The sequence below is a fragment of the Cetorhinus maximus genome, chromosome 6 (genome assembly GCF_964194155.1).
Source record: "Cetorhinus maximus chromosome 6, sCetMax3.hap1.1, whole genome shotgun sequence".
NCBI classification, from domain to species: Eukaryota; Metazoa; Chordata; class Chondrichthyes; order Lamniformes; family Cetorhinidae; genus Cetorhinus; species Cetorhinus maximus.
Window position 1 is genome coordinate 25,197,650 of NC_135884.1, and position 26,684 is coordinate 25,224,333.

Consider the following 26,684-nt stretch of genomic DNA (forward strand, 5'->3'; position numbering starts at 1 on the left):
AGGTGACTTTTAGCTCTGTTGTGAAAAACCTTGTGGCCATACAATTAATTGAGTAAATAAAATGGCAAAAATATTATAGGAGGAAAACAAAGTAGGAGGGTTGGAGCTCATGTATTGGGTTTTGTAACATGTAATGGGAAACCTATGTGCCAACTTCGTTGTGACAGTTCATCACAGTTAAGCTCTTTGCTTAGTTTCAACGTAATTTCTGCAATAAGAGGACTTTGTACAATGTTTTGAATTTCATTAAGGCTTTGAAAATCTGGAAGAAGCTCGCAGTAAATTTACTCAACACTCTGAGACACAGCTTTCAATTCTTCTCTATTAAAAACCTTACTCCAAGGGTGATTTTGTGTAAATACCCATCCATGATAATGCAACTATTCTACACCCAGGTAACAGGCAGCTGTTTTGGGTGCCCCCTTGTAGTAAGGGAAAAAAAAATGATAGTGAAAAGGAAAAAAAATGATAGTGAAAATGCTGTGTAGATTCATTGGCATATTGTCAAAGTGGGGTTACAGTTATGAAGATAGAATTGAGAAACTGAAGCTTATTCACTGGAGCTGAGAAGATTGCGGGGTGACCCAGATCTTCACAACCTACAAGATTATGCAGGGCTAAGACAGGATAAATAGTGACAGATTATCTCTAATGTTTGGTAAAACAGTAATATGAGGGCATAAATTGAAGATAATGAAGTATTAAAGGGAAAGCTGGAAAAAAAATTTCCGCACTGAAGATGGTCAGGTTCCTGACTTTTCAGCCACAAACTGTTGTGTGAAGTATAATCGATTAAGACCTTTATAAAGAGAATCAGATAATGGCTTGAAACAGAGGAGTATTGTGCTACTAAATATTGAAACCTTGGGTAGGGATATCGAGAGAGTGAGGAACTTAAGAAAACTATCTGATGTCAAGCACCTGAACTTGAAGCATATCATGAAGATTGTTTCCGAAATGCTGAACTCCATTAAACCCCAAGCATTGAATCACAGCAATTCAGAGATCTGAAGAGTTCAACGAAGGAGACCTCCCATTGGAAATGGTGCTACACTGTGCAATGTTCTGACTTTCTGGAGGAAAATCGACTTGTTGTTTTTGGACTTGCTCGATCCTGTGACGATGTCCTCAGAAGAAAACTCACTGAATTGTTAGGCACCCAGCAGGTTTTGGATTTGACCTTCCCAGCGGGCAAATTGCTGAATTGCAAATCCAGAATTGTGAATAAAGATTAAGATGTTACCTCAACCTGCACAGAGTAATTTGCATTTGCAAATAAATTTGCTTCTGAGGTTCTGTTTTCGTGTTTGCCAGCTTGAAATTTTTTGCCCATTTAAAATGAATGAATGGGAAATTGCTGGCTAAGGACAACTGGCCTGCAGAAAAAAGCAAAAGACTGCGGATGCTGGAAATCTAAAACAAAAACAGAAAACGCTGGAAAAACTCAGCAGGTCTGACAGCATCTGTGGAGAGAGAAAAACAAAGCTAATGTTTTGAGTCTGTATGACCCCTCTCCCCAGCATTTTCTGTGTTGGTCTGCAGAAAACTTGTTTTGGCGATTTATATTCTGGGAAAAGTATCCAATTATCAAAAACACTACTGTTTATCGGACTCCCTTATACTGTTTTAGTTATATGTGAAAATCAGTTTCTTTGATCATCAGCATGTAAAATCAGAGGATAAATCCATTCTGACTGGTGTCACATTAAACGAGTACAAACCAAATTGTAAGAAAACAATGAGAAAACATGTCAAGTCACATTGATTTATATGCCTGACTGCCTCTTTTGCAATGCAGTTGTTATTTTTCTAGTTAGCCAGTGAATTGAGGATGGGGACAACTGAGTGGGTGGTTGTTGGCTTAGAAGCACTGATTGTGGGGGTTGGAAACAGGTACACAGCGCTGTGCCTCTGATATACCCCCACCTCTAAAGTAGCAAGGTCTGGGAATGGAGTAGTGGCACAGGGCAGGAACAAAATAGAGGTACCTCATCAAAATTAAGATGATGAGAGGGACTTGCACTGGTTAGCACTGAAAAAACCCAAGGCATTTGTAGAAAAGAAGAGGCAACTGATACCAACTGAATAATTATATCTCCAGCAGAGTAATCTAAGTGGGGCCCCAGGTGTAGATGGAGTAGATGTCTCTGAGAAAACAACATTTTATAGACTCATAGAAGTTTACAGCACAGAAAGAGGCCATTCAGCCCATCATGTCCACGCCGGTCAACCAAGATCTGACTACATTAATCCCATTTTCCAGCGCTTGGCCCATAGCCCTGGAGGCTATAGCAATGCAAGTGAATATCTAAATACTCCTTAAATGTTACGAGAGTTTCTGGCTCAACCACCATTTCAGGCAGTGAGTTCCAGACTCCCACCACCTTTGGGTGAAGAAATTTCTCCTCAATTCCCCTTACAATATTGTAAGAATTAGCATTTTCACATTGATTGTTTAATTTTTCATGGGCTTATTGTATTGTAAACATTATCAGTAAATTTGGTCAGTTTCTGCTACATGCCAGTTTGGGATGATAATTTGAAATTTTCCCCTCTGTGAATTGTCTTGAGGTGATCTTCAACGTTGAAGGTGTTTATTTAAATGCTAGTAGCTGTTGATAGTTTACAGAAAATAAATTGCAGAGTGCTATTTTCCATTGCTTATTTTTATTTATCAATAAGATATTTGGTAATATAGCACATCCTTATTTCAGCTGCTGAGTAATTTTTGCATTATGGATATGTGATGTCCTGAAAAGGCATGATGCTATACAGATAAGTGTTGGGTGTAAGGCTTTTAACTTTATAGGTAGATGGTTTCTGGTAAATCCATTATGCTTGTGACATTTTACTAATGTATTTAAAACGGATCTCAAAAGCCTTGCGGTAGGTTTGTGCAGGCACTTATGATTTTAAGCATTTGTAGAGACACAGTTATTCGCTAGGGCCAACCCTGCCTCTGATCCAGGAGCTCCGGGTTCAAGTCAAACTCTAGGACTTGATGACCAAGGAAGTTGCATTCATAATGCAGCCATACAGATTACCAATCTGTAAACCCTTCCAACATATGCCAATGGCAGGTGGTAAAAGTGGGAGATTCCTGGTCAGCCATAGGATGCAAAACAATTGGAACCTCAACTGTCACTATTCATAGCTCCAGACTACAGCATGCACGTAATAGTGCATGTCGCCATAGCACCTTGGAGGGGGAAGGGAGTGGGGGAAGGGGTGGGGGTAGCCGGCCAGTTGGTTCAGTTGACTGGATGGCTGGTGTGGATCAGATTGGTGCCAAAGACAGGGGTTCGATTCTCGTTCCAGCTGAGGTGAGTCCGGGGCCTACCTCGTGGTGGAGAGGTTGTGGTGCCTTGGGTTGGACCTGCCTTCGGGGAGAGAATTGAAGAAGAAGAAAAGCTGAATCAATCCTCATGGATAGTCATGTAATGATTGATACGAGTGACTCATTTATAAAATCTAATGTGGATAACAGAATCTGTGCTGAGTTGGGTAGCTGATTTTATTGTATTCCCAAAAACATTTCTGAAGACGGACTAACCCTTTTTTCTGTTGAATTTCCAGCCCTACTTTGGCCTCCTTGTTGACATTGATGGAGTGCTGGTGCGAGGAAAAACACCCATACCAGCTGCCAGGAAAGCTTTCAAGAAGCTAGTGAATGTTAAGGGGGAATTTTTAGTGCCTGTGGTGTTTGTCACCAATTCAGGAAACTGTGTTCGACAAACAAAAGCTGACCAGCTAACTCGGGTATTGGGCGTACCAGTGAGTATCTAAATTGGTGCTATATAAAGATGTTATAATTGGTGGAATTAACCTTTTAATTAAATTTACAGCCCTTTGTCATGGTGACCAAATTGCCTAACAGGTTGCAGTGCACTAATGCTTTTACACCATTTTATCCTTTACCTCACACAATTTTTGCTTGAAGGAGAAAGTGACTGCTTACCCATATATTACCCACTTGCCCTGGTTGTTATTCATAACCAGTCCTATGATGCTGAGGATTAAATTTGTGCCACTTCTATCTACTGTATCCAGAACTTGAATAACTTGGTGACAAAGACTGAAAGTAGTACTAAAGGTGTAGCCTGACATGAGAGCTGCATGGGTATAGTTTGTTGATTGGAATCATGCATTTCTGTAAAGATGAACAGTTTAAATTTGCATGAGTGATGCATTTTGTATCAGTTTTGTATAAGTTATGTGTCTTTTTTTTCATTTTCGGAAAGAGAGATTAGGGGTAAATGTAATATTGCCTTCCTTTGGTCACCTTGTTTACGCCTCACAGCTGTGAGCAAGCTATTTGCTTGTAAGTCATGGAATAGGAAACATGATTTAATTACAAAGCCTATTCACTAATTGATACTTCATTTGAAGGACAAAGATGTGGAGGAGCTGTGTTGTAGAGGACTGGAAGGGCTGTAGGGCACAATGACACAGTTTAAAAATAAGGGGTCTCCCACTTAAGATAGAGACCAAGAGAAGTTCTTTTCTTTCAGAAGGTTGTGAGCCTTTGGAACTCTCTTCCTCAGAAAGTGGTAGAAGCAGAACCATTAAATATTTTTAAGGCCGAGGGAGATAGATTCTTGTCTAAATGGGGAGTCAAAGGGTATTGGGGTAGGCGGGCATGTAGTGTTGAGTCCACCATGATCTTATTGAATGGTGGAGCAGGCTTGAGGGGCTGATTGGTCTACTCCTGCTCCTAATTCGTATGCATGTATATGACATAAAGTCACATAGCATGTAGTTGAGCACCCAACAGCTTCGTTTGCGGTAAGTAAGCCCAGACCAGAACACAGTATTCTGCAACTGAGTAGAAGAGTTATCAGCACGCTTGAATGGTTATATCTTGTTTTGACTTTCTCAGCAGTTTTCAGGTTAATGAGGCTGAAGCTCATTGACATATAAACATACGAACACTCAAATTAGGAACAGGAGTAGATCACTTGGCCCTTCGAGCCTGCTCCGCCATTCAATAAGATCAAGATAGATTTGATTTCAACCTCAACTCCACTTTCCCCATCTACCCCCGATAACCTTTCACCCCCTTGCTTATCAAGAATCTATCTACCTCTGCCTTAAAAATATTCGAGGGCTCTGCTTCACCACCTTTTTGAGGAAGGGTGTTCCAAGACTCAAACTTCTGAGAGAAAAAAATTTTCCTCATCCCTGTCCCTTACTTTTAAACAGTGGTCCCTAGTACTAGATTCTCCCACAAGAGGAAACATAGGGCAGCATTTTCCCCTCATTGGGGGGGTTTGTGTGGGAGCAGGCACGTTCCCGATCAGCGCCCCCTGATTGGGGGCGTGCCTCCATTTTACGTGGGTGGGCCAATTAAGACCCACCCAGTGTGACGTCCACCTGGAGGCGCTATGCGCTCCCTATGCAGGCGGGGGGATTCCTTGAGCTGGGAGTGTGCTGTTTCGTGCATGTGTGCAGAAGAGCGCACAGATCTCTCTGAGGCAAAGTGCCGCCTCAGGGAGATCGACTCAAGATTCAAAAATTCATCAAAGGCAGAAAAAAATATTCCTGACATGTCCCCTCATGTGACACTGTCACGTGAGCTGGGACATAACAATTTCTTTTATTTAAACATTTTATACAAATTTTTGAAACCTCATCCCACCCGTGGATGAGGTTTCATGTTTTTTCTGAAGGCCGCCTGGGCCCTTCGCCTGCCTGCCGACCTTAAGGTTGGATGGGCAGCTCAGTTGATTGTTTTAATTGCTCGTTAACTGGCCTTAATAGGCCTTTGACAGTTCGGCGGGCATGCAGGCAAATCGGCTGCGTGCCTGCCGAACTGAAAATCTAAATGACGCTCGCCGAAGGGAGAATTCTGCCCATACTCTCCACATCGACTCTTTTAGGACCCCTCAGGATCTTATATGCTTCAATCAAGTCGCTTCCTACTCTTCTAAACTCCAATGGATACAAGCCTAGCCTGTCCATGCTTTCCTAATAAGACAACCTTCTCATTCCAGGTATTAGTCTCATAAACCTTCTCTGAACTGCTTCCAACGCATTTACATCCTTCCTTAACTAAGGAGACCAATACTGTACACAGTATTACTCTCCATAAAGCAACGGTAGAAGAATTGATGTGCCTCTGAGTCTGCTATTCGATTATGGCTTCTGGTTTACATGAAAAAGTTAAAGGAAACCAACCCTATGGATTTTAACTTTGTCCTCCACATTAACAGAGGAGCCCAGTGCTACACCAGGGATCGCCTTCCCAACAAGAATTGTAAAAATGAGGGAGCATCACGTGGACAATTGTCTCTCAGGACACTCGTATCAAACAAATTATAAAGATAGATTGATGTACTGTTGATTGAGAAGGCAATATTGGTATTGCTTCTAATTTCCAGTCAGAGCTATTTCCTAATAGGTTGTAATAGCTGATAGGATGGAGTTAAGTGAAGAGGAGGGTGAATTTCATAGCAAATAAGTCATTAGAAAAATAAGAATCTGGAAAATTAAACCAGCTCCTGAGGATGGAGTCGTGTAATTGGTTCAAATCTTACAGTGATGGCAACTGTGTATGAACTGAATAAAGGCTTTTATTTGACCTGCTAGAACCAAGGTCTCCACCTATAATTCCATCTTCTCCCTCGTTCACCCATGTTTCACCCTGCTGCAATTCCTGATGTTATTTCTAGGTGTCCAGTATTCCAGAGGTTGAAAGGGACTGCAAAGAGGGGATTTAGGAGTTCAGTAATTAAAAAGTTAAAAGTCTTCAGAGCAAAGGGAAGAAGAATATCTCATTAGAAGTTTATGTTTATGCTTGTGTTGTAAATAGAGCATACAATAATTGTCTAACTAGCGTAAGCCTAATGCAGGCACAACCTCCAATGTCGTATTCTATTGAGTCTACCTATTGGATAAATAACAGTGACGTTTATGAAGAACTGCAGTGGAAATAAAGGCTTGAGGGTAACTTAATGTTCAACTTCAGGGCATTATTTAGACTTCCCAAAAGTAAGTGCAAAAGAATGTAGCTGATTTTGAGTTTTGATTTTAAAGAATTTTAAGCAGAACTGCAGCTTTGCATGTGGTTATTGAATAGTGGTATTTACTCTCTCTTTTATATGAGCGGCTGCTTGTTAGTTGCATGTGGTTCTTCTCAAGTGTTGTTCCTCATGATGGTGGTGAGGCTCCCTAGAAGCCGCAGGAATCATGTGCTGGCATAGTTTGAATGGGAAGTGTTGTTGCTTTCTGTGCGGCAACCTTTTTGAGAGAGTGCAATTTAGCAGGATTAGAATCAGTACTTTAAAAATGGGCAGTTGTGGGATTGGAACTTTACAAATGGGATTCGCATTTACTATAAAATGGGGAGCAACATGAAATGTAGTGAAGGACAGCATTGGGAGTGAAGCAGCTGACAAGATGGTCTACCTGTGCCAAGCATCGAATATCTGAAGAGTATAATTTGATTTTGATGATGGGGGTTAATTCAGTTTTGTTTGAAGAATGGATGTATGAAATGAAACTTTCAAAAGAATAACATTTTTGAAAGCATGAATTCCTGTCCTCCTATGTCAAATATGCTGTTCATGGAATAAATCTGTTCAGGGGTTGCCTTAAAATTGAGATTAACTTATGTGTGACAGTTAAACTTGACATTATGGAAGAATGGGATGTTTAACATTTTAGTGCACAGCCCAATCACCTTTAAATCACTTTATTACCTGAGATCAACAACAATGGATCATCAGGTGCGGAGTAAATCTTGAGTTGAGCCCAAACTGATAAGCTAAATGCAGTTTTCTTTGTCAGCTTCAAGTGATCTTCAAGTACAGGTACTTGTTGGAACCCCCTGTGATTTACCATCAAACTGGTTAGGTCACAATGGTGTCCAATGCTGAGAGTGAAAAATGCCTCACTTGCACAATAGAATTTGTTTTTCCAATAATGAATAAATCTGTGGGGTTTTTGGTGCTGCATGCCTGATGGAAACTAGGAATGATTTTTATAATTCGTTCATCTGTGTGAAAGATTGTCATGAAATTCATCCACAAAATCTAATGCTTCCTTACAAAATTAAGTGGTGGCTATAGATAAGCTGCTTGTGCTCATGTATTTTCTTTTGAATGTCTAATAGATTTCTCAGGATCAAGTTATGATGGCTCACAGTCCACTGCAGATGTTTAAACGTTACCATGACAAATGTGTACTGGTCTCTGGGCAAGGCCCAGTCATGGACATTGCTAAAAAGTATCCTTTTGGGAGATTTATACTGGAATAATGCTACAAGCAAGAATGATTTGTGTGTGTGTACTCTAGAGTAGCCACATTTTGGAGATTTAATCTTTTATCAAATTTCAAGTACATGTTTTTAGTGAACATTTAGAAAGCCATGGGCCAATCGGAAGCAGTCAACTTGGATTTGTAAGGAGAGGTCATGCTTCACTGATTTAATTTGTGTTTTTTTCTTGCAAAAGTTGCAGCATTTTGAAAAATACAGTAGACTTGACATATATGCATTTCAGGAGACATCTTGTAAGCTATCATTTAAGAGACCTGTTGCAAAATTTAATGCAGATTTTACTGAAGGGAATATAATGCATTAATAGAGAGACAATACTGTAATCAGTTGTTTCTCGTATTGGGAGAATGTGGTTTTATGGTGTGCCCCAGAGGCTTGTGCTGGCATTCCCTTTATCGTATGCATAATTTGACATAGGCACAAGAGCCATATGTTGAAGTTTGCTGATATCAAATAAGGGGCTCAGCAAACTGAGTAAGAATGCAAGAAGACAAAGCAGTGGAATGGACATTCTTCACAAATGCAGTTCAGTGCAGAGGTCTGGGGAAGAAAAGAACAAATGAATGGAACTATATATTTTAATGGTAATATGTGGAGAAACAGAGTTATGCTACATAACTTTAGTTATGAGAGGGCAGGGAGAAAAGTTCTTCCTTCCTTTCCACCCACCTAGTCAACCTTTCATTCAGTACTTCACAGCTTTCTTTTTCAAATAGCTTCAATACCTGTGTTTGTTTCTGTCTTTTTACCACGTGCCAAATAAGGTCAGGAAATGATGACCTGTGATAATTCTTGTCGGATACAAGACCATTAACTCACCAACACATCCTGTGTGAGATTTTTATGAATTACCATGGCAAGTTAACAAATTGATATTAATAGTCTGAGGAAGCAATATTAAAGTTAGTTTATTATCAGCTTAGCTATCTATTGTCCCTTACTTCCTTTTGCTAACTTGCATGAATATACTATGATTTTTGATAGAATCATTAGCAAAAGGTTATTTCCACTGATTGGTATATCAGGAACAAGTGGTTATCACTAGAAGAATGAAGAAGGAAGTTTTATATTGATGTGATTCAGAAGTTGTACAGGTAAGGCAGAATGTGCATTATTATATGCAGTTTCCTCACATTGAGTTCCACATTTTGCAGACACTGAACCGTGTCCAGGCTGGATGTTCAGCAAGGGAATCTAAAGGCCTTTCTTCCATGGCTTCTAGTAGCATTCTTGAGAGCTGGGAGGGAGGGTAACAAAATACCACTAGTCTGCGCCCTTGAGTAAAGGGAGTCACAAATAATACTCACGTGAATTTTCTTCCCGACTCATGGCCCATCACCCCGCTGCCCCAAAACAAATATTAGGGGGATAAGACGATTTTTATTACCACAACTTACATTTATATAGAGACTTTAACATTGTAAAACATCCCAAGGTGCTTCATAGGAATGTTAGCAAAGTCATTTCAGGAAAAATTAAGGTAGGTGATCGAAAGCCTGGCCAAAGAGGTAAGCTTTAAAGAGCATCTTAAAGGAGGAGAGTAAGTTAAAGAGGCGGAGAGGTTGATGGAGGAAGTTCCAAACCTAGAGCCCAGGCAGCTGCTAATGACGGAGCAATTAAAGTTTGACGTGCAGGACACCAATATTAGAGGAGGGCAGATATTTCAGAGGGTTGTAGAACTGAGGAGGTTACAGAGATTTAATGGAAACTTTCTGCTTGTAATTTTTTTTCCTTGTTCAGCAGTTGCACTTGGTGAACTCACTGACATGATTTTACAACTTTTATTGCTTTGTTTTCTTTCAGAACTTGCATCTACATAACTTCCATCTCATCCACATATGCAGTTCTCGCTAGTTTTGGTTATCAATTAGGGATTCAAAGGCTCTTGTCTGCTGGGGTGGGGATGACAGTTGCCCCCCTGCAATCCTTTGTGCTGGGCTATCCTTTTCTTGTGCTGGGCTACCCTCTCCTTCTCCCACCTGATTTAATCCCACAAGTCTCTCCCCATTCTGTCCCCTTCCGCAACTTCATACCCTTCTCGATCCCTCTTCTATTGAGATTCATCACCCGTCACTGGGATCCGCCACACCTTTCTCACCAACTCCTCCCAATTAATATTTAAGACCTAGCTGTCAGCTTGAGATGGGCTGACAGTGACTTTTGATGACCTGTTCTTAATGTCAGTTTAGTAAAACTTATTATAAAATCAACAAATCCTGACATCCTTGTCTTTGGGTTCATTATTCACTTAAATAAAAATTGCTTTGGATTCTTTACTCTTCTGCCTACAAGTTAAATTGAGACATATTAAGAGTTCTGACATTTTTCTATAAAAGAACTCCCTTAGCTATTTGTGTTTCCTTTTGATAAAACTAATGATTCTTAACTTTGTGTCAGTATTGGGTTTACCCATGTCATTACTGTAGAAATGCTGTGTGAGGCATTTCCCTTGCTGGACATGATGGATCATGATAGGAGACCTGCATTGCCGGTGAGTCTCAGCTTTACTTTAACCTCTTGGCTTCAGCTTATTAATGGTTGCTACATTCGGGCACCTTAAGTGCCTTTTTGCTCTGACGGTGTGAAAAAGAGATTTTCTTCCTCCTCGATCCCCTGAATTTCCTTTTCAGTCTTATTGGAGAATTCAGTGCACTTTCTTATTTCTGGTAACTGGATCTGCTCAGAATTGCCAACATTGGCAGTTTTTAAAGAGTGCTGCTATAAATATATTGCCACTTTTTTTCTTTGTTTTATGTTTTTGAGGCAGTTAAACCCTTTGGTAACCAGTAAAGTTCAGACTGTAAAAGTTTAGCAGTCTGTGTTGTATTGCTTACATTTTGCAACTTTTTATTCATTTAATCTCCTGTGTATCTATCTGCATGAAGTTACAAAATGGATAATGCTCTTAGTTAATTCCACATAGGGTTTATAGTATAGTGACACTCCTTTCACAGTGTTCTCATAATAAAGATCTTATGCCATTGTAATGTGCTAAGCAACACTTGTTCTAAAAGTTCTCTTCACAAAACAATTTAGAGCCTTTCGAGTGCCTGTATTTTAATTACAATGATTTTGTAACACCTGCTAATGATACTGGAACAACAAAGTGGTTTAAGAATTCAGTATTTGTGTAAATTGGTTTTAAATTGTAAAGTTTAGGTTTGCTCACATAAATAGTGCTCAGACAGATCAGTGTGGTTCAATCACAGACTGAAATGAAACTGAAATAAATGCACATGCTGACTCAGTGTACATTTTGCAACTGAGCTTCAGTTAGCCTTCTCACAAAGTTCTTCTGAAAATATAAAGAAAAACCAGGAGGAAGAATAAAGCTGTATGTTTTTTGATTAACAGAGATTCTATATTGTACTAAAATTTTGAAATTTAATGTTCTGAATTTTCTGTTGACTGTAGCTGACATTTTTGTATTTCATTGACTTATTATACAATAACTTTCTCTGATTCAGTTGGTAAATAAACCGAGCCCTAGAGACCAAAAAATTCTCTAATTCAAACCCTAATATGTGATCCTTGTTGAAATGTGTACATTTGAGACTAGGGAGATGTATTTGCTGTGTTGCCCGATAATCAAATAGCTCACTGTACACTCTGACAGGAATACTGTGCAGCTGAATAAGGTAGTGAAGACTAGAACCATAGAAAAGTTACAGCACAGAAGGAGGCCATTCAGCCCATCTTGTCAGCCCGAGGACACCCAGGTGCCCTTTCTAATCCCACCTTCCTGCACCCGGCCCATAACCCTGCAGTTTACAGCACTTTAGGTGCAGATCCAGGTACTTTTTAAAAGAGTTTAAAGTTTCTGCCTCTACCACCAACTTGGGCAGCAAATTCCAGACACCCACTACCCTCTGCGTAAAATAGTTCTTCCTCATGTTCCCCCTACACCTTCTGCCACTTATCTTGAATCTATGTCTACTGGTTCTAGCATTCTCCATCAAGGGAAACAATTTTATCCTGTCCACTCTATCTATTCCCCTCATAATTTTGTTCACCTCAATCAAGTCACCTCTCAGCCTTCTTTGTTCTAAGGAAAATAATCCCAACCTATCCAATCTCTCCTCGTAGCTACACTTTTCTAACCCTGGCAACATTCTTGTAAACCTCCTCTGCATTCTCTCCAGAGCTATTACGTCCTTCCTGTAATGTGGTGATCAGAACTGCACACAATACTCCAGTTGCGACCTCACCAGTGTTTTATACAATTCCAACATTATATCCTTACTTTTATATTCTATACCTCTGCCAGTGAAGGAAAGCATTCCATATGCCTTCTTTACAACCTTGTCTACTGAACTGCTGCCTTCAGGGACCTGTGTACTTGTACGCCAAGATCTCTCACTTCATCTACCCCTCTTAGTATATTCCCATTTATTTTGTAATCCCTGTAACTGTTTGACCTCCCTAAATGTATGACCTCACACTTCTCTAAATTATAATCCATCTGCCACTTTACCGCCCACTTCACCAACCCACCTATATCGTTTTGGAGACTATGGCAGTCCTCTACACTATCCACTACTCAGCCGATCTTTGTGTCATCTGCAAATTTCCCAATCTTGCCCCCCACGTTCACGTCTAAATCGTCAATATATAACACAAACAGCAAGGGTCCCAACACCGAGCCCTGTGGAACACCAGTTGAGACAACTTTCCATTCGCAAGGGCATCCATCGACCATTATCCTTTGTTTCCTGTTACAAAGCCAACCTTTTATCCAGTTTGCCACATTACCCTGAATCCCATGGGCTTTTACTTTCCTGACCAATCTGCCATGTGGGACCTTGTCAAATGCCTTGCTAAAATCCATGTACACAACATCCACTGCACTACCCTCATCAACCCTTTTTGTCACTTCCTCAAAGAATTCAGTCAAATTTCTGAGGCAAGACCTTCCTTTAACAAATCCATGCTGATCATCCCTGACTAGTCCATGTCTTTCCACATGACAGTTAATCCTATCTCTCAGGATTGATTCTACTAATTTGTTCATCACCGATGTAAGACTAACTGGCCTATAATTGTTTGGCATTTCCTTTGATCCCTTTTTAAACAATGGAACTATGTGTGCATTTCTCCAGTCCTCCGGTACCTCCCCTGTATCTAGTGAAGATTGGAAAATCATCCTCAGAGCATCTGCTATCTCCTCCCTGACTTCCCTCAGCTGCCTCGGAAACAATCCATCTGGCCCTGGTGACATATCAACTTTCAAGGATTTCAACCCTTCGAATACTTCCTCTCTCTTTATGACTATCCCGTCCAATATCTCACAAGGTTCATCCGAAACTACTCTATCTACATCCTCCCTTTCTTTTGTAAACACAGAGACAAAATATTCATTCAAAACCCTTCCCACAGCCTCTGTATCTACACATAAGTTTCCATCTTCATCTCTGATAGGTCCCACTTTTTCCTTAACTAACCTTTTAGCATTAATGTATTGGTAAAACATCTTTGGGTTATCTTTAACTTTACTTGCTAATCTTTTTTCATGCCCTCTCTTTGATTTCCTTATTTCCTTTTTTACTTCGACCCTGCACTTCCTATATTCGTCTAGGCTATCTGCAGTGCTTATTGTGCCTATCGTATGCTTCCTTTTTCTGTTTGATCTTCCCCTGTATTCCTCTAGACAACCAGGGAGGTCTAGATTTGGCAGTACCACTCTTATTTTTGTAGGGGACATGTCTACTTTGTACAATTAGGATCTTGCTTTTTAGTGCTTCCCACTGGTTTTCCACTGTTTTATCCTCCAGTTGGTGCTTGTGTAACTGTGTCTCTGTGTGAGCTACCACATTAAATCCGGGTAATGTTTTGGCAGCGATAACAGGTCCTATGGCGCTTTTTTGGAAGACCAGCTGGGAATTGTCCTAGTATCCTGACCAACATTCATCATTCAACAAACAACACCAAAATAAAACAGATTAACTAGTATTCACCTCCTTGTTATTTCGTGGGAAGTTGCTATATCTAAATTGGCTATTGTGTTCACCCAAGAAACAATGGTTATATTTTTAAAAATAATTATTCATTGCCATAAAATTGCTTTGAAACATTCTGAACACTGAAAGGCATTATATAAATGCAAGTTTTCTTTCTTTTTTCCCTCTGCTCATAGTGCTTCAGTGGCCATTGATAGTATATTACTTCTCGCTATTTTTCTTGTGGGCAGGCAGTTCAGCTAGTTACTACAACATCTGCCCTCACATATCTTCCTCTACATACTTCCCAGCAAGCTAACTCGATAACAGTCATCAGCAAGAATTGTGGCCAATTTTTCTCTGTCTTCCTCTCCTTTAATATTGAGATTAATTTTAGGTCCTAGCTGTGGATTGGAAGTCATACCTTGGACTTTTGTGGTTTGAACATAGCTATTAGTGATGCCATGATATCACAATGGGGCAAGTAGAAGAGGTCAGCCCCACGAATTACCTCAGCTGATACGCGGATTGACCCCAGACCATTGGTGCTCCATGCTCTAACCAGCTGAGTTAATGGGCCTTACCTAGATTCCCCTCACCCACATAAATTCACCCTCAATTAATCTCAGCACAAAATGACTATTTATATATTTATAATATTTTATGAACTTTTGGATGTCATAATTTTTATATAGCTGTTATTTAATTATATAGATGTTAATATTACAGTATTGAATATTTGAGTGGCTATAATTCTGTAATGTTTCAGGAAAGCCAGTATTCTAAGGAAAAATTGGGTTTAGGTTTTATGCAGCTTATTTGCTCCAATCATGTTCTCAGCATTGAAGGAAAAATAGGTCATTTGACCCAGGGCATTATCCACTCTTATTTGTGTCTCTGCAATGAATCTTAGCAATGTCTCTTTTTTTTTCTTCATTCATGGGATGTGGGCGTTGCTGGTTAGGCTAAAACTGTGTGACGTTTCACAATGTAATAGCTGGTCTGTTATTCGGTTATGTAAAGTATTCTGTTCTGGCTAATTTATAAACTATGATATTTCAAAACCCCCAAAACTTCTGTACTGACCTTTATAACAGATATTCTGACTTACAGCATCAATGTCATTGCCTACTCAGCTTCCCTGCTCCCCTCCTTCTCCCACCTCCAAAATAAAGCAGGAAACTGAAATGTAGGTTACTTCGATGGTACTGAGTTTTTTTGGCTTCCGTGTCCCAGGCTAACATTTAAGTCAACACCAGATTCTAAGAATGACCTATACCACCAGAGGGAAAATCAGTATTGCAAACCCATTACTGCTTACTAGGTGTGAGATGTTGACACTTTCAATTCTGCAACAACAGCTTGTATTTATATAGTGCCTTCAATGTCATGAAACATCCCAAGGTGCTTCACAGCAGCATTATAAAGCAAAATTTGACACCGAGACACACAAAGACACATTAGATGACCAAAAGCCTCAAAGAGGTAAAGGCGAAAAGAGAAGTAGAGAGCAAGGGAATTCCACAGCTTGGGGCCTTGGCAGTTGAAGGCACAGCCACCAGTGGCGGAGGAGTTGAAATTGAGGATGCTCAAGAGGCCAGAATTAGAAGAGTACAGATATCTCTGATATCTGTGACACCATCCAGGATAAAGCAGCCCACTTGATTGGCACCCCATCCACAAACATTCACTCCCTCCACCACCGACAAACAGTGACAGCAGAGTGTACCATCTACAAGATGCACTGCAGAAACTCACCAAGGCTCCTTAGGCGGCACCTTCCAAACCTTCGACCACCATCATCTAGAAGGGTTGTAGGCCTGAAGGAGATTACAGAGATAGGGTTGGGTAAAGCTATGGAAGGATTTGAAAACAAAAATGAGAATTTTAAAATTGAGATGTTGCTTAACTAGGAGTCAATGTAGGTCAGCGAGCACAGGGGTGATGGGTGAAGAGGACTTGGTGCAGAGTTTAGATGACCTCAAGTTTACAGAGGATAGAATGTAGGATGCTGACCAGGAGTGTTTTGGAATAGTTCTAGAAGTAAAAATGGCATGGATGAGGGTTTCAGCAGCAGATGAGCTGAGGCAGAGATAGCATCAGACAATGTTATAGAGGTAGTGATGGGCAGTCTTGATAGTGCAAATAAGTGGTTGGGAGTTCATCTCAGGGCCAAGATTGCGAATAGTCTGGTTCAACCTCAGAAAATGCTGAGGAAGAGGAGTAGAGTCAGTGGCTGGGGAACAGAACTTGTAGTGGGAGCCAAAGACAATGGGCAGAATTTAACCTTTTCCCCGCAGGCAAGTGTGGAAGCGGGGCTCCATTTTATCAGCTAGCAGGGTTCAGGGCGAAGATTCCACTGTCCTCCTGCCTCCCTCTGATCAACGCCAAGGCAGGAAGGCTTGCAGGCAGCCTTCAAGCGCAGGGGTCCTGAAGTGTCCACTTTCCCCTCTGTCCACCCCCGCCACTGGTATTCTACCAGTCCGCAGCAGACAGCCTATAGTTTCCTGCTTTCTCTCTCCCTCTTACTTGAATAGCGGTGTTATATTTGCAGTTTTCCAATTTGTTGGTATCTTTTCAGAATCTGGGGAATTTTGGAAGATTACAACCAATGCATCCACTATCTCTGTAGCTACTTGTTTTAAGACGCTGGGATATAGGCCATTAGGTACAGAGGACTTGTCAACCCTTAGTTTAGTCCCATTAATTTTCCTAGTATTTTTTGTCTAGTGGTAGTGATTGTTTTAAGTTCCTCCCTCCCTTTGCCCTTTGATTTTTCTATACGTCTGTCTGGTGGATTTTTCTGCACAAAAAACCATAAACAAAATCTTTTGTCAGTCACTAATGGATTTTTGAGTGCCTTTGTTTTCCTTGTTTTTTATTCATTTACGAGATTTGGGCATCGCTGACTAGGCCAGCATTTATTGTCCATCCCTAATTGTCCTTGAGAAGGTGGTGGTGAGCTGCCTTCCTGAACTGCTGCAGCCCATGTGGTGTAGGTACACCCACAATGCTGCTAGGGAGGGTGTTCCAGGATTTTGACCCAGCGACAGTGAAGGAACGGTGATATATTTCCAAGTCAGGATGGTGAGTGGCTTGGAGGGGAACTTCTGGGTGATGGTGTTCCCATATATCTGCTGCCTTTGTCCTTCTAGGTAGTAGCAGTCGTGGGTTTGGAAGGTGCTGCCTAAGGAGCCTTGGTGAGTTCCTGCAATGCATCTTGTAGATGGTACACACTGCTCTCACTGTTCGTCGGTGGTGGAGGGAGTGAATGTTTGTGGATGTGGTGCCAATCAAGTGGGCTGCTTTGTCCTGTATGGTGTCCAGCTTCTTGAGTGTTATTGGAGTGTTGTGGATTATAAAACTCAAAATGATTTTTAAAAAAAATAAAAGTAATTAATAAGTAAAATAATACTATTATTGGGATGCTTTTTGTACCTTCTACCATGAAGCCAGATACAAAAAATACTTGTTCAAAGCCTGCCCCATTTCCTTGTTTCCCATTATCAATTCCCCACTTTCATCCTCGAAGGGACCAAAGCTCACTTTCGCTACTCTCTTCTTTTTATACACATGTAGAAGCTCTTAACTGTCTATTTTTATATGCTTTGCTAGTTTACTGTCATACTTCAATTTCTCCCTTTTTTTTTAGTCATCTTTTGCTGATTTCTAAATTTTTTTCCAATCTTCTGACCTACCACTAATCTTTGCAGCATTTTTTGTCTTTTCTTTTAATTTGATATCACCCCTAACTTCCTTAGTTAGGAATGGTGGATCCTTCTCACAGAGTCTTTCTTTCTCAATGGAACATATCTTTGTTGTGAGTTATGAAATATCTCCTCAAATATCTGCCACTGCTTCTCTATCCTCTTAACCGTTTAACCCAGTTTCACAGTGTTATGAACCCCCTAGGAAGCGATGACATTTAAAAAGAAATCTGAACTTCCAGTTCATAGCTGATTAGCTGAAGTGGATGACACAGGAAGATTTCACATTTTTAAGGTCTTTACTGTAACAACTTACTAAAACACTATTAACTAAACGCTTTTTGTAGGGAACTTATACATTAAAATACAGAAAGGGACGTTGCCCTTTCATAGTTACCACCTATCGCACTCTTACAGAACTACAGTCCTTTAACAAACAGTCCACAATTTCTCCCAGCTTCCAATGGATGCCCATATTCCTGTTTCGCTGAGTAATAACTCTGAGTGACTGTCTCCAGATGCTATCCTCAGTTTTCAGAGAGTTTCTTAAATTCACCACCAGCAGTAGAGCCTGCTCCAATGATTCTTCCTCCCCTGGCCATGCCAGGATGAATCCTAGAGGATCCTTTATGATAGGATCATTAATTAACCCTGTCTCAGTACACATTACCTGGTCTAAAATAGCCTATGACCTGGTTAGCCTATTACCTGGTTAGTTCCAGAATTTATTGTTCTAAGAAACTGTCCCCATACACTCTTATGAACTCATCCTAAAGGTTCCCTTTACCAATTTGATTTGTCCAATCTGTATGAAAATTAAAATCGCCCATGATTATTGTAGTACCTTTTATTACAAGCCCCTATTATTTATTGATTTATACCCTGTCCTACAATGTAGCTACTTTTATGGGACCCATAAACTGCTCCCAACAGTGACTTCTTTCCCTTGCTATTTCTCATTTCCACCCAAACTGATTCTACGTCTTGATCTTTTGAGTCAAGATCATTTCTCACTACTGTACTGATTTCATCCTTTATTAATAAAGCTACGACACCTCCTTTTCCTTTCTTCCTAGCATCTGAAATGTCAAATATATTGCTATTCCTTCACTGTCACTGGGTCAAAATCCCAGAACTTCCTCCCTCTTAGCACCACATGGACTGCAGCGGTTCAAGAAGGCAGCTCACCACCACCACCTCCAGGGCAATTAGCGAGGGCCTAGACAGCAATGCCCACAGGCCCTAAATGAATAAAAAATATCCTTGAGTATTCAGTTACCAGCCTTGGTCACCTTGCAGTCACATCTCTGTATTGGCCAACATTATCATACCCATTTATTTCAAATCTGTGCTATCCATCTTGTTACAAACACTGCATGCATCAATGTTCCCTCTAAGGTGCGTGCGTGTGGCTGAGCAGTTATTTGGAATACCCTGTGCATTCTAATAGACAGTGAGCTCGAGTGGGGGAGGGGAGGAGCTGAGTGTTAACCCCAACTGCAAAAGCTCAAACAGTTTTTGGAGAGAGAGCAGGTAAAATGCAGCTGTGATTGGAGGCGTTTTGAGTGTGGGAGGGAGGGAATCTGATTGGAGGGGAAGCAAGGGCAGGAAAAAGTGCAGCTTTGATTGGACAAGCAGCAAGGTTGAACTGGAGGTGTTTCCTGAAGGGAGAAGGCTGGAAAGCGAGGGGCCAAGCAAAGTCTCAGAACCCCATGATAGACTGTGCTTCAGAAGCTGAGTGTGCTCCAGATTCACAGTTTGGGCCGGGGGTTGGGGGGGGGGGGGTGGTGACTTGAACCAAATGAAAGTGATGAGACCTGCAGAGTGTCTGGCTGCCAGCCCTGGGTTAAAGATGGATCACCATTCACCCAAAGCTCAACCTAGAGCCAAATGGATCAGAAAGGCTCACAGCAACTAAAGGAAACAGAGCCAGTGGGCCAGGTCCATCATCAGTCATGACCAGATAAAAACACAGCCTGGGATGAAGTTCATCAGTTGATTTTGTCTTAGTGAGCAGCTAATGCTTTCTGATGGGCATATTTAGGATGCAGCTTTAAGATTGATCATATATAGCAGCAAGACCAATGAATACTTACCTTTATCAATGACTGACCCAGTCTGGAAGCTGAAGGTTAATTGAAGCTGTCTAGGTCAATGGATGAGAGATCATCTGATTGTGAGATTTATTTAACTTCAGCAAAGTGAATAGATGTTTAAGATTCTTTATAATTTAAGCCCAGACTTCCAAGGTTTGTGCATCCTCCCTGCTCCTTTCACATATTATCACCTCTCCTGAAAGGGCAAACACTTGTTAACAAGTCCACATGTGGGATGTGTCAGGGCAGGAAAAATGGGGGGGAAATGAGAAGGGATATAAGGAGATCTGTGAGCAGAGGGAGAACACAACCAGAGAGCAAAGAGATGTAAAAGTAGAGATGGAATGGGATGGGTGGGAGAATGGGGCGGGCGAGCAGGGAGGGTGGGAGAATGGGGCGGGCGAGCAGGGAGGGTGGGAGAATGGGGCGGGCGAGCAGGGAGGGTGGGAGAATGGGGCGGGCGAGCAGGGAGGGTGGGAGAATGGGGCGGGCGAGCAGGAAGGGTGGGAGAATGGGCCGGGCGAGCAGGGAGGGTGGGAGAATGGGGCGGGAGAGCAGGGAGGGTGGAGAATGGGGCAGGAGAGCAGGGAGGGTGGGAGAATGGGGCAGGAGAGCAGGGAGGGTGGAGAATGGGGCAGGAGAGCAGGGAGGGTGGGAGAATGGGGCGGGCGAGCAGGGAGGGTGGGAGAATGGGGCAGGAGAGCAGGGAGGGTGGGAGAATGGTGCAGGAGAGCAGGGAGGGTGGGAGAATGGGGCAGGAGAGCAGGGAGGGTGGGAGAATGGGGCGGGCGAGCAGGGAGGGTGGGAGAATGGGGCAGGAGAGCAGGGAGGGTGGGAGAATGGTGCAGGAGAGCAGGGAGGGTGGGAGAATGGGGCAGGAGAGCAGGGAGGGTGGGAGAATGGGGCGGGAGAGCAGGGAGGGTGGGAGAATGGGGCGGGAGAACAGGGAGGGTGGGAGAATGGGGTGGGAGAGCAGGGAGGGTGGGAGAATGGGGCGGGAGACCAGGGAGGGTGGGGGAATGGGGCGAGCGAGCAGGGAGGGTGGGAGAATGGGGCAGGAGACGAGGGAGGGTGGGGAAATGGGGCGGGAGAGCAGGGAGGGTGGGAGAATGGGGCGGGAGACCAGGGAGGGTGGGGGAATGGGGTGAGCAGGGAGGGTGGGGAAATGGGGCGGGAGAGCAGGGAGGGTGGGAGAATGGGGCGGGAGACCAGGGAGGGTGGGGGAATGGGGCGAGCAGGGAGGGTGGGAGAATGGGGCGAGCAGGGAGGGTGGGAGAATGGGGCGGGAGACCAGGGAGGGTGGGAGAATGGGGTGAGTGAGCAGGGAGAGTGGGAGAATGGGGCGGGCGAGCAGGGAGGGTGAGAGAATGGGGCGGGAGAGCAGGGAGGGTGGGAGAATGGGGCGGGAGAGCAGGGAGGGTGGGAGAATGGGGCGGGAGAGCAGGGAGGGTGGGAGAATGGGGCGGGAGAGCAGGGAGGGTGGGAGAATGGGGCGGGAGAGCAGGGAGGGTGGGGGAATGGGACGGGAGAGCAGGGAGGGTGGGAGAATGGGGCGGGAGAGCAGGGAGGGTGGGAGAATGGGGCGGGAGAGCAGGGAGGGTGGGAGAATGGGGCGGGAGAGCAGGGAGGGTGGGAGAATGGGGCGGGCGAGCAGGGAGGGTGGGGGAATGGGGCGGGCGAGCAGGGAGGGTGGGGGAATGGGGCGGGCGAGCAGGGAGGGTGGGGGAATGGGGCGGGAGAGCAGGGGGGGTGGGGGAATGGGGCGGGAGAGCAGGGAGGGTGGGAGAATGGGGCGGGCAAGCAGGGAGGGTGGGGGAATGGGGCGGGAGAGCAGGGAGGGTGGGAGAATGGGGCAGGTGCGCGGGCGAGAGAACGAGAATGGGACCAGTGGGAGGAGAACAGTTTTCCTTCTAAGGTTTGCCCGTGCCTGGCCACATAGTAATCTGGATGCCAGCACCCCCCGAATTGAAACCCCTTTTTCCCACACCGATCTTTGCGCCAGGCATTCAACTCTCTAATTTTATTTACCTTTTGCTAATTTGCTTGTGGTTTGTAGCATTCCAGAGATTACCTTTTGTGATTCCGCTTTTTAATTTAGCCTCTAGCTGCTCATACTTCCTTGACACAACCTCTTTCTTCATTCTACCTGTGTCGTTGATGCCTATGTGGACCATGACAACTAGTCCCTTTCCATCCCAATACAAGCTTCTCTCCAGGCCTGCGGAGATGTCCATACTGGCAGGCAATTTAGCCTTCAGGACTCTCGCTCCCGGCTGCAGAGAACAATGTCTATCTGCCTAATTCTGTCCCCTACTACCACTACATTCCTGTTTACTTCCCTGACTTGAATGACTCCTGCACCACAGTGCTGTGGTCAGTTTGCTCATCCTCCCTGCAGTCTTTGCTTTTGTCCACACAGGGAGCAAGAATCTCAAACCTGATGGATAAGTGCAAGGGCTGCAGCTTCTCCAGTGCTACCTTTTGGATCCCCATACCTCACTCATAGTCCTGTCCCTATCCAGGGGCCAAATCTGAAATATCTAAGCCTAAGGGGTGTGACTACATTCTGGAACAAAAGTAACTTTGTCCCCCTCAGATGCATCAATATCCAAAGCTCAGGCTCCAGCTCATCAACTCTGAACTAATGATCCTCGAGCTGCAACTACTTAACTGCAAATGCAGTTGCTGTGGATAACACCAGTGTCCACAACTCCCTCATGCTGCCCTACCATCTCCATTTTATTTTAGCTAGAGTTTCAAGTTTAGAAATAGCACTCAATGCTTATTTGTAGTTATATCAAGTAATTTAAACAGTTAAGCAACACATTTAATACATTAATTAAATATCCCCAGTGTTATTTTAAACTACTGTCCTAGTTTAGAGAAAAAAAGAAAAGTGTAATGACCACCAACCAATCACCTACCTGCTTACCTGATTAATGCTTCTGGATTCCTGCTCTTGATCTCTCGCTGTCACTTGGATCATTCCTTGTTCAAATTCTCCTAGTTAAGCAAGTATCTTGTCTAGCAGTACACTAAGCTGGATTTCGTGCTACTAATTCAAACTATTTTCTTCAAAAGATTAACTGTGAAGAAATATGGACTAAGTCATTTGAATAAAAAGTGCATTTTGTTCCATAATTAACAGATAATCTTAGTTAAACAATTTTGAATTAGGAGGGGACTGTGCCTGTGTGTGACTGCAATACTTTGCACATTGTAATTGTGGAAAAGTCTCTTCTGAAAAGCTTGATAATGTTATCTTTGTCCTCAAGTGACGTGGCAGTAAGCTTTTAACACTAGAATTCTTTATTTTCCAGTCACCTAAACCTGTGAAGTTTCCTAACATTGAAGGTAACTCAAATGTGTGTGTTTTGTGCATTTAAATTGTTTGTGTTAAATGGCAGTTGTCTTAAAGTCCATTTCCATTCTGACTGCAGTATTAGTGCGAAGCAATTTGACTTTACACTGATACAGCAGTTACATAAACCTACATACAGCATTGGGGTCCAACCTGACACCAGAATGAAGCTACGTTCAACTCCCTGGAGGAGAGAGTCACTCAAATAGGTTTGGGCCATACAGTCTTAAGTTTAGAATCACTTTACACCAATGCTAAACTTGAGTAGAATGCACCCTTATACTTGCATTAAAGGAATGGTTTAAGAAGAAGCAGGTCTGGAATACTGTAGGCTGTTAGCTGTATTGAATTTGACCTGTTTATATTAAGGAGGAAAATTCTACATAACAGTGCACAAACAACTGTTGAATGTCAACCTCAATTACCACTACGCATTAGCACACTGTCTTTGAATGGTATTGTGTAAAAGCTGGTGGACAAAACTGGTTTTTAATTTGCAAATTTAATTTACAAAACTACTGGTTTTCGATTTTCTTGGAGTATTCAGAAGTCACTGGCCACCTGGAATTTTCTGCTAGAATCATGGGTGTTGTGGGAGACAAAGCAAGGACATATCCTCCATGTTAATTAAGTTTAGAGTAAATACCAACTATGTCACTGCTGATTGTGCTCCAAGAGCAGAAATAATGGGAAGTGCTGGTAATACCATTAAGTTCTTAGTTAATATGGAAGTCTTGCATTCCTTCCTCTCCATAATTCTGTTACTAAATTTATTGATTCCTCGATTGGCTGGTTGCACAGCTGGTTTGCAAGTTTGTTCTCTGCCAAATGGTTCGCTGCTCCAGTTTCTGTTCTGAGTTTCATTGCTGGCTATTCTTGGATGTCTGACAGCTATTAATGTCAAAAGATAACTATACGCTATATGTTTTAAAATTATATTTTTAATCTTTTCCTGGCACTGGTGCGTGTATTTATTTTTGCAATATTGTAAAGACGTTACAATGCCAAACAAATCTTACTAAGAACAACTTAGAAATGCTGTTCTCAGACAACATTTCCCTCATTTTGTTTTGGAGTGTTTGGGCATTGTATGTTTTTTCCTACGCTGTTCCTACTCTCCCATGGCCATTATGACATTTTAAAGGTATTAAAATTCCAAACAAAGAAATACAGTAACTAATAACTACTGGAAAGCTATGCAATGTTAAACTGTAACAATGCAGCAGTCTTGTCAAGCCCAGAATTTCATGTAATAAAAATGATTTGTTCAGTCATTGCACACCATAGCTTTTCAAACTGAGATCTGTGAGCACATTGCAGGGGGTCCACAGATTAACAAACTTGTGTCTGTCAGGGGCTCCGCGTATTACACGGTATCTCAAATTTTGCATTCTACCATTTTCCGTATTTGTTGCCGTAAACATTATTTCTGTTGCTGCATGCTAATGATTTATTTTGGGAGTTTTGATATAGGCACATTTGAATATTTGCATTGAATCTACCGGCTTATGCCATTTGCAGGGACTCCCATACACATGGATGGAGGTTCCAGATAGGCCATTTGCTGTTCCCTTCGGATAAATAGTCACAAGTTCAAATTTTAAGGGTAGATATGGGAGAGAAGGTATCCTTCTGTCAGTATTACATTTCATAAATGTCTTTGTATTTGGTTTGTTCACCTCCCGTGCAGTGAGACTCTGTTTCTCCCCCTGGTGGCTGACTAATAGAAGAGCATGGCCAAAAGTCGTCATTGCACATCTCTGTATTCTTCACGATATTTTAACTTGCTACAGGCTTTCAGCATGTCTCACAGAATGCCTTTTTGAGTGATTATAGCCTGAATTTTATCTGCGGTAGATTGTGAGTTGAAGTTACTGACATGCATTGGTGCACAGTAGTAATCTCAATAATTGAGTTCCATAGTACTATCTCCAATCAAAAATCCTTTCTTAAACATGACTCTCAGTGTTTTATTATACTTCCAATATGCCTTAATTAAATGTACTTTTTCTTCCCCCCTACATTTTTTAGCTATTATCCTGTTTTGTGAGCCTATCCATTGGGAAACACATCTTCAGCTGATTATTGATGTCCTCTTGACTGCTGGAAATCCAGACAGCATTCCTCGGCAGTTGCTTTACCCTCATATTCCTGTAGTGGCTTGTAACACGGACTTGATGTGGGTAGCAGAGGGCAAGTCACCAAGGTATGATAAGGCATCCACATAAGATGAAACAATTAAAGGTAGACCTAATTCAGATTAATTTCAAATATGAGGGTTAATTTTGAGGTCAGGCTGCAATGTGGGGACTTGCTGTATGAGAGTACAGATCACAATGGACCTATAATGTTATAGCTCTTTTGCTGGCTCCTGTTCTAGTCTAAGGTACCAAGCTCGGAGCCTTACCTTGCCAAGTACCACTTTGTTCTGAATTCCAACTCTGCAACATACAATCCTGAGAGGAACATTGGTTGCAATAATAAATGTCAATACTTATTGTACAAACTTCCCTGAGTGATGACTAAGTGTTAGCTGTCACTGGGTTCCTTTTCCGTAGGCTAAATTTTAAGCGTTGACTATGCGGGGGTGAGGAGGCAGGAAAAGGAGTGGAAAGTATTTGATATGTTTGAAATGTTTTGCAATGGAAAAGCTCTGAAGGACAAATAGCATGAGGAAAACACCACTTCCTTGTGGCACTCTTCCCTCTGGGAATTCTATTAATGTTTTTAAATAGAAGTGAGAGATGAAATGTACTTAAGGTCATGTGGAAGATATCATGACTCTCTCCTCTTTCTGTTTCTGGCCCCAGCTAAAATGGCAGGTATGAGAATGTTTTATCTAGAATTTGGAGGGCTATAAAGCCTGGGGGGGTATGGAAAGATTTGGGGCTAGATTTACACGCTAAATGCAACATCCTTATATTCTGTGACAATTAATTACTGGAACAGATGACTAGTGCAGTGAATCCTGAATTAGCTGATTCTTTTAAAAAAAAATCTGACTTCAGGGAATAAAGGGTTATGGCCATGGCACCTGGGGAAGTGGATGGAAATGGGGAGACCCCAGTATCAGCTGAATTTTATGGGCCACCCATGGGCAGGAATGCAGGCAGGCGGACCTGTAAATTAGGCTCTGTGCCATTGGCGGCATGCCTGCCTACCCCCACCACATTTTTAAGTGTCAGTGAAGGCCCATCAGACCGGAAAATAGCACATCTAATCCCTCTATTCAAGAAGGGAGGGAGGCAGAAAACAGGAAATTATAGGCCAGTTAGCTTGACGTCAGTCATGGGGAAGTTGTTAGAA

At 42.3% G+C, this 26,684-nt stretch overlaps 1 protein-coding gene across 1 annotated transcript in view; it reads left to right on the plus strand.

Annotated features, from left to right (window-relative positions):
* The window catches only part of LOC144681652 (haloacid dehalogenase-like hydrolase domain-containing 5), a 45,644-nt gene that overhangs the window by 4,621 nt on the left and 14,339 nt on the right, over window positions 1-26,684 (plus strand). The window contains exons 2-6 of the mRNA XM_078543443.1: window positions 3,577-3,774; window positions 8,114-8,226; window positions 10,676-10,769; window positions 23,338-23,371; window positions 25,410-25,584. Of these exons, the coding sequence (XP_078399569.1) occupies window positions 3,577-3,774; window positions 8,114-8,226; window positions 10,676-10,769; window positions 23,338-23,371; window positions 25,410-25,584 (614 nt within the window). The remainder of the gene's footprint in view (window positions 1-3,576; window positions 3,775-8,113; window positions 8,227-10,675; window positions 10,770-23,337; window positions 23,372-25,409; window positions 25,585-26,684) is intronic.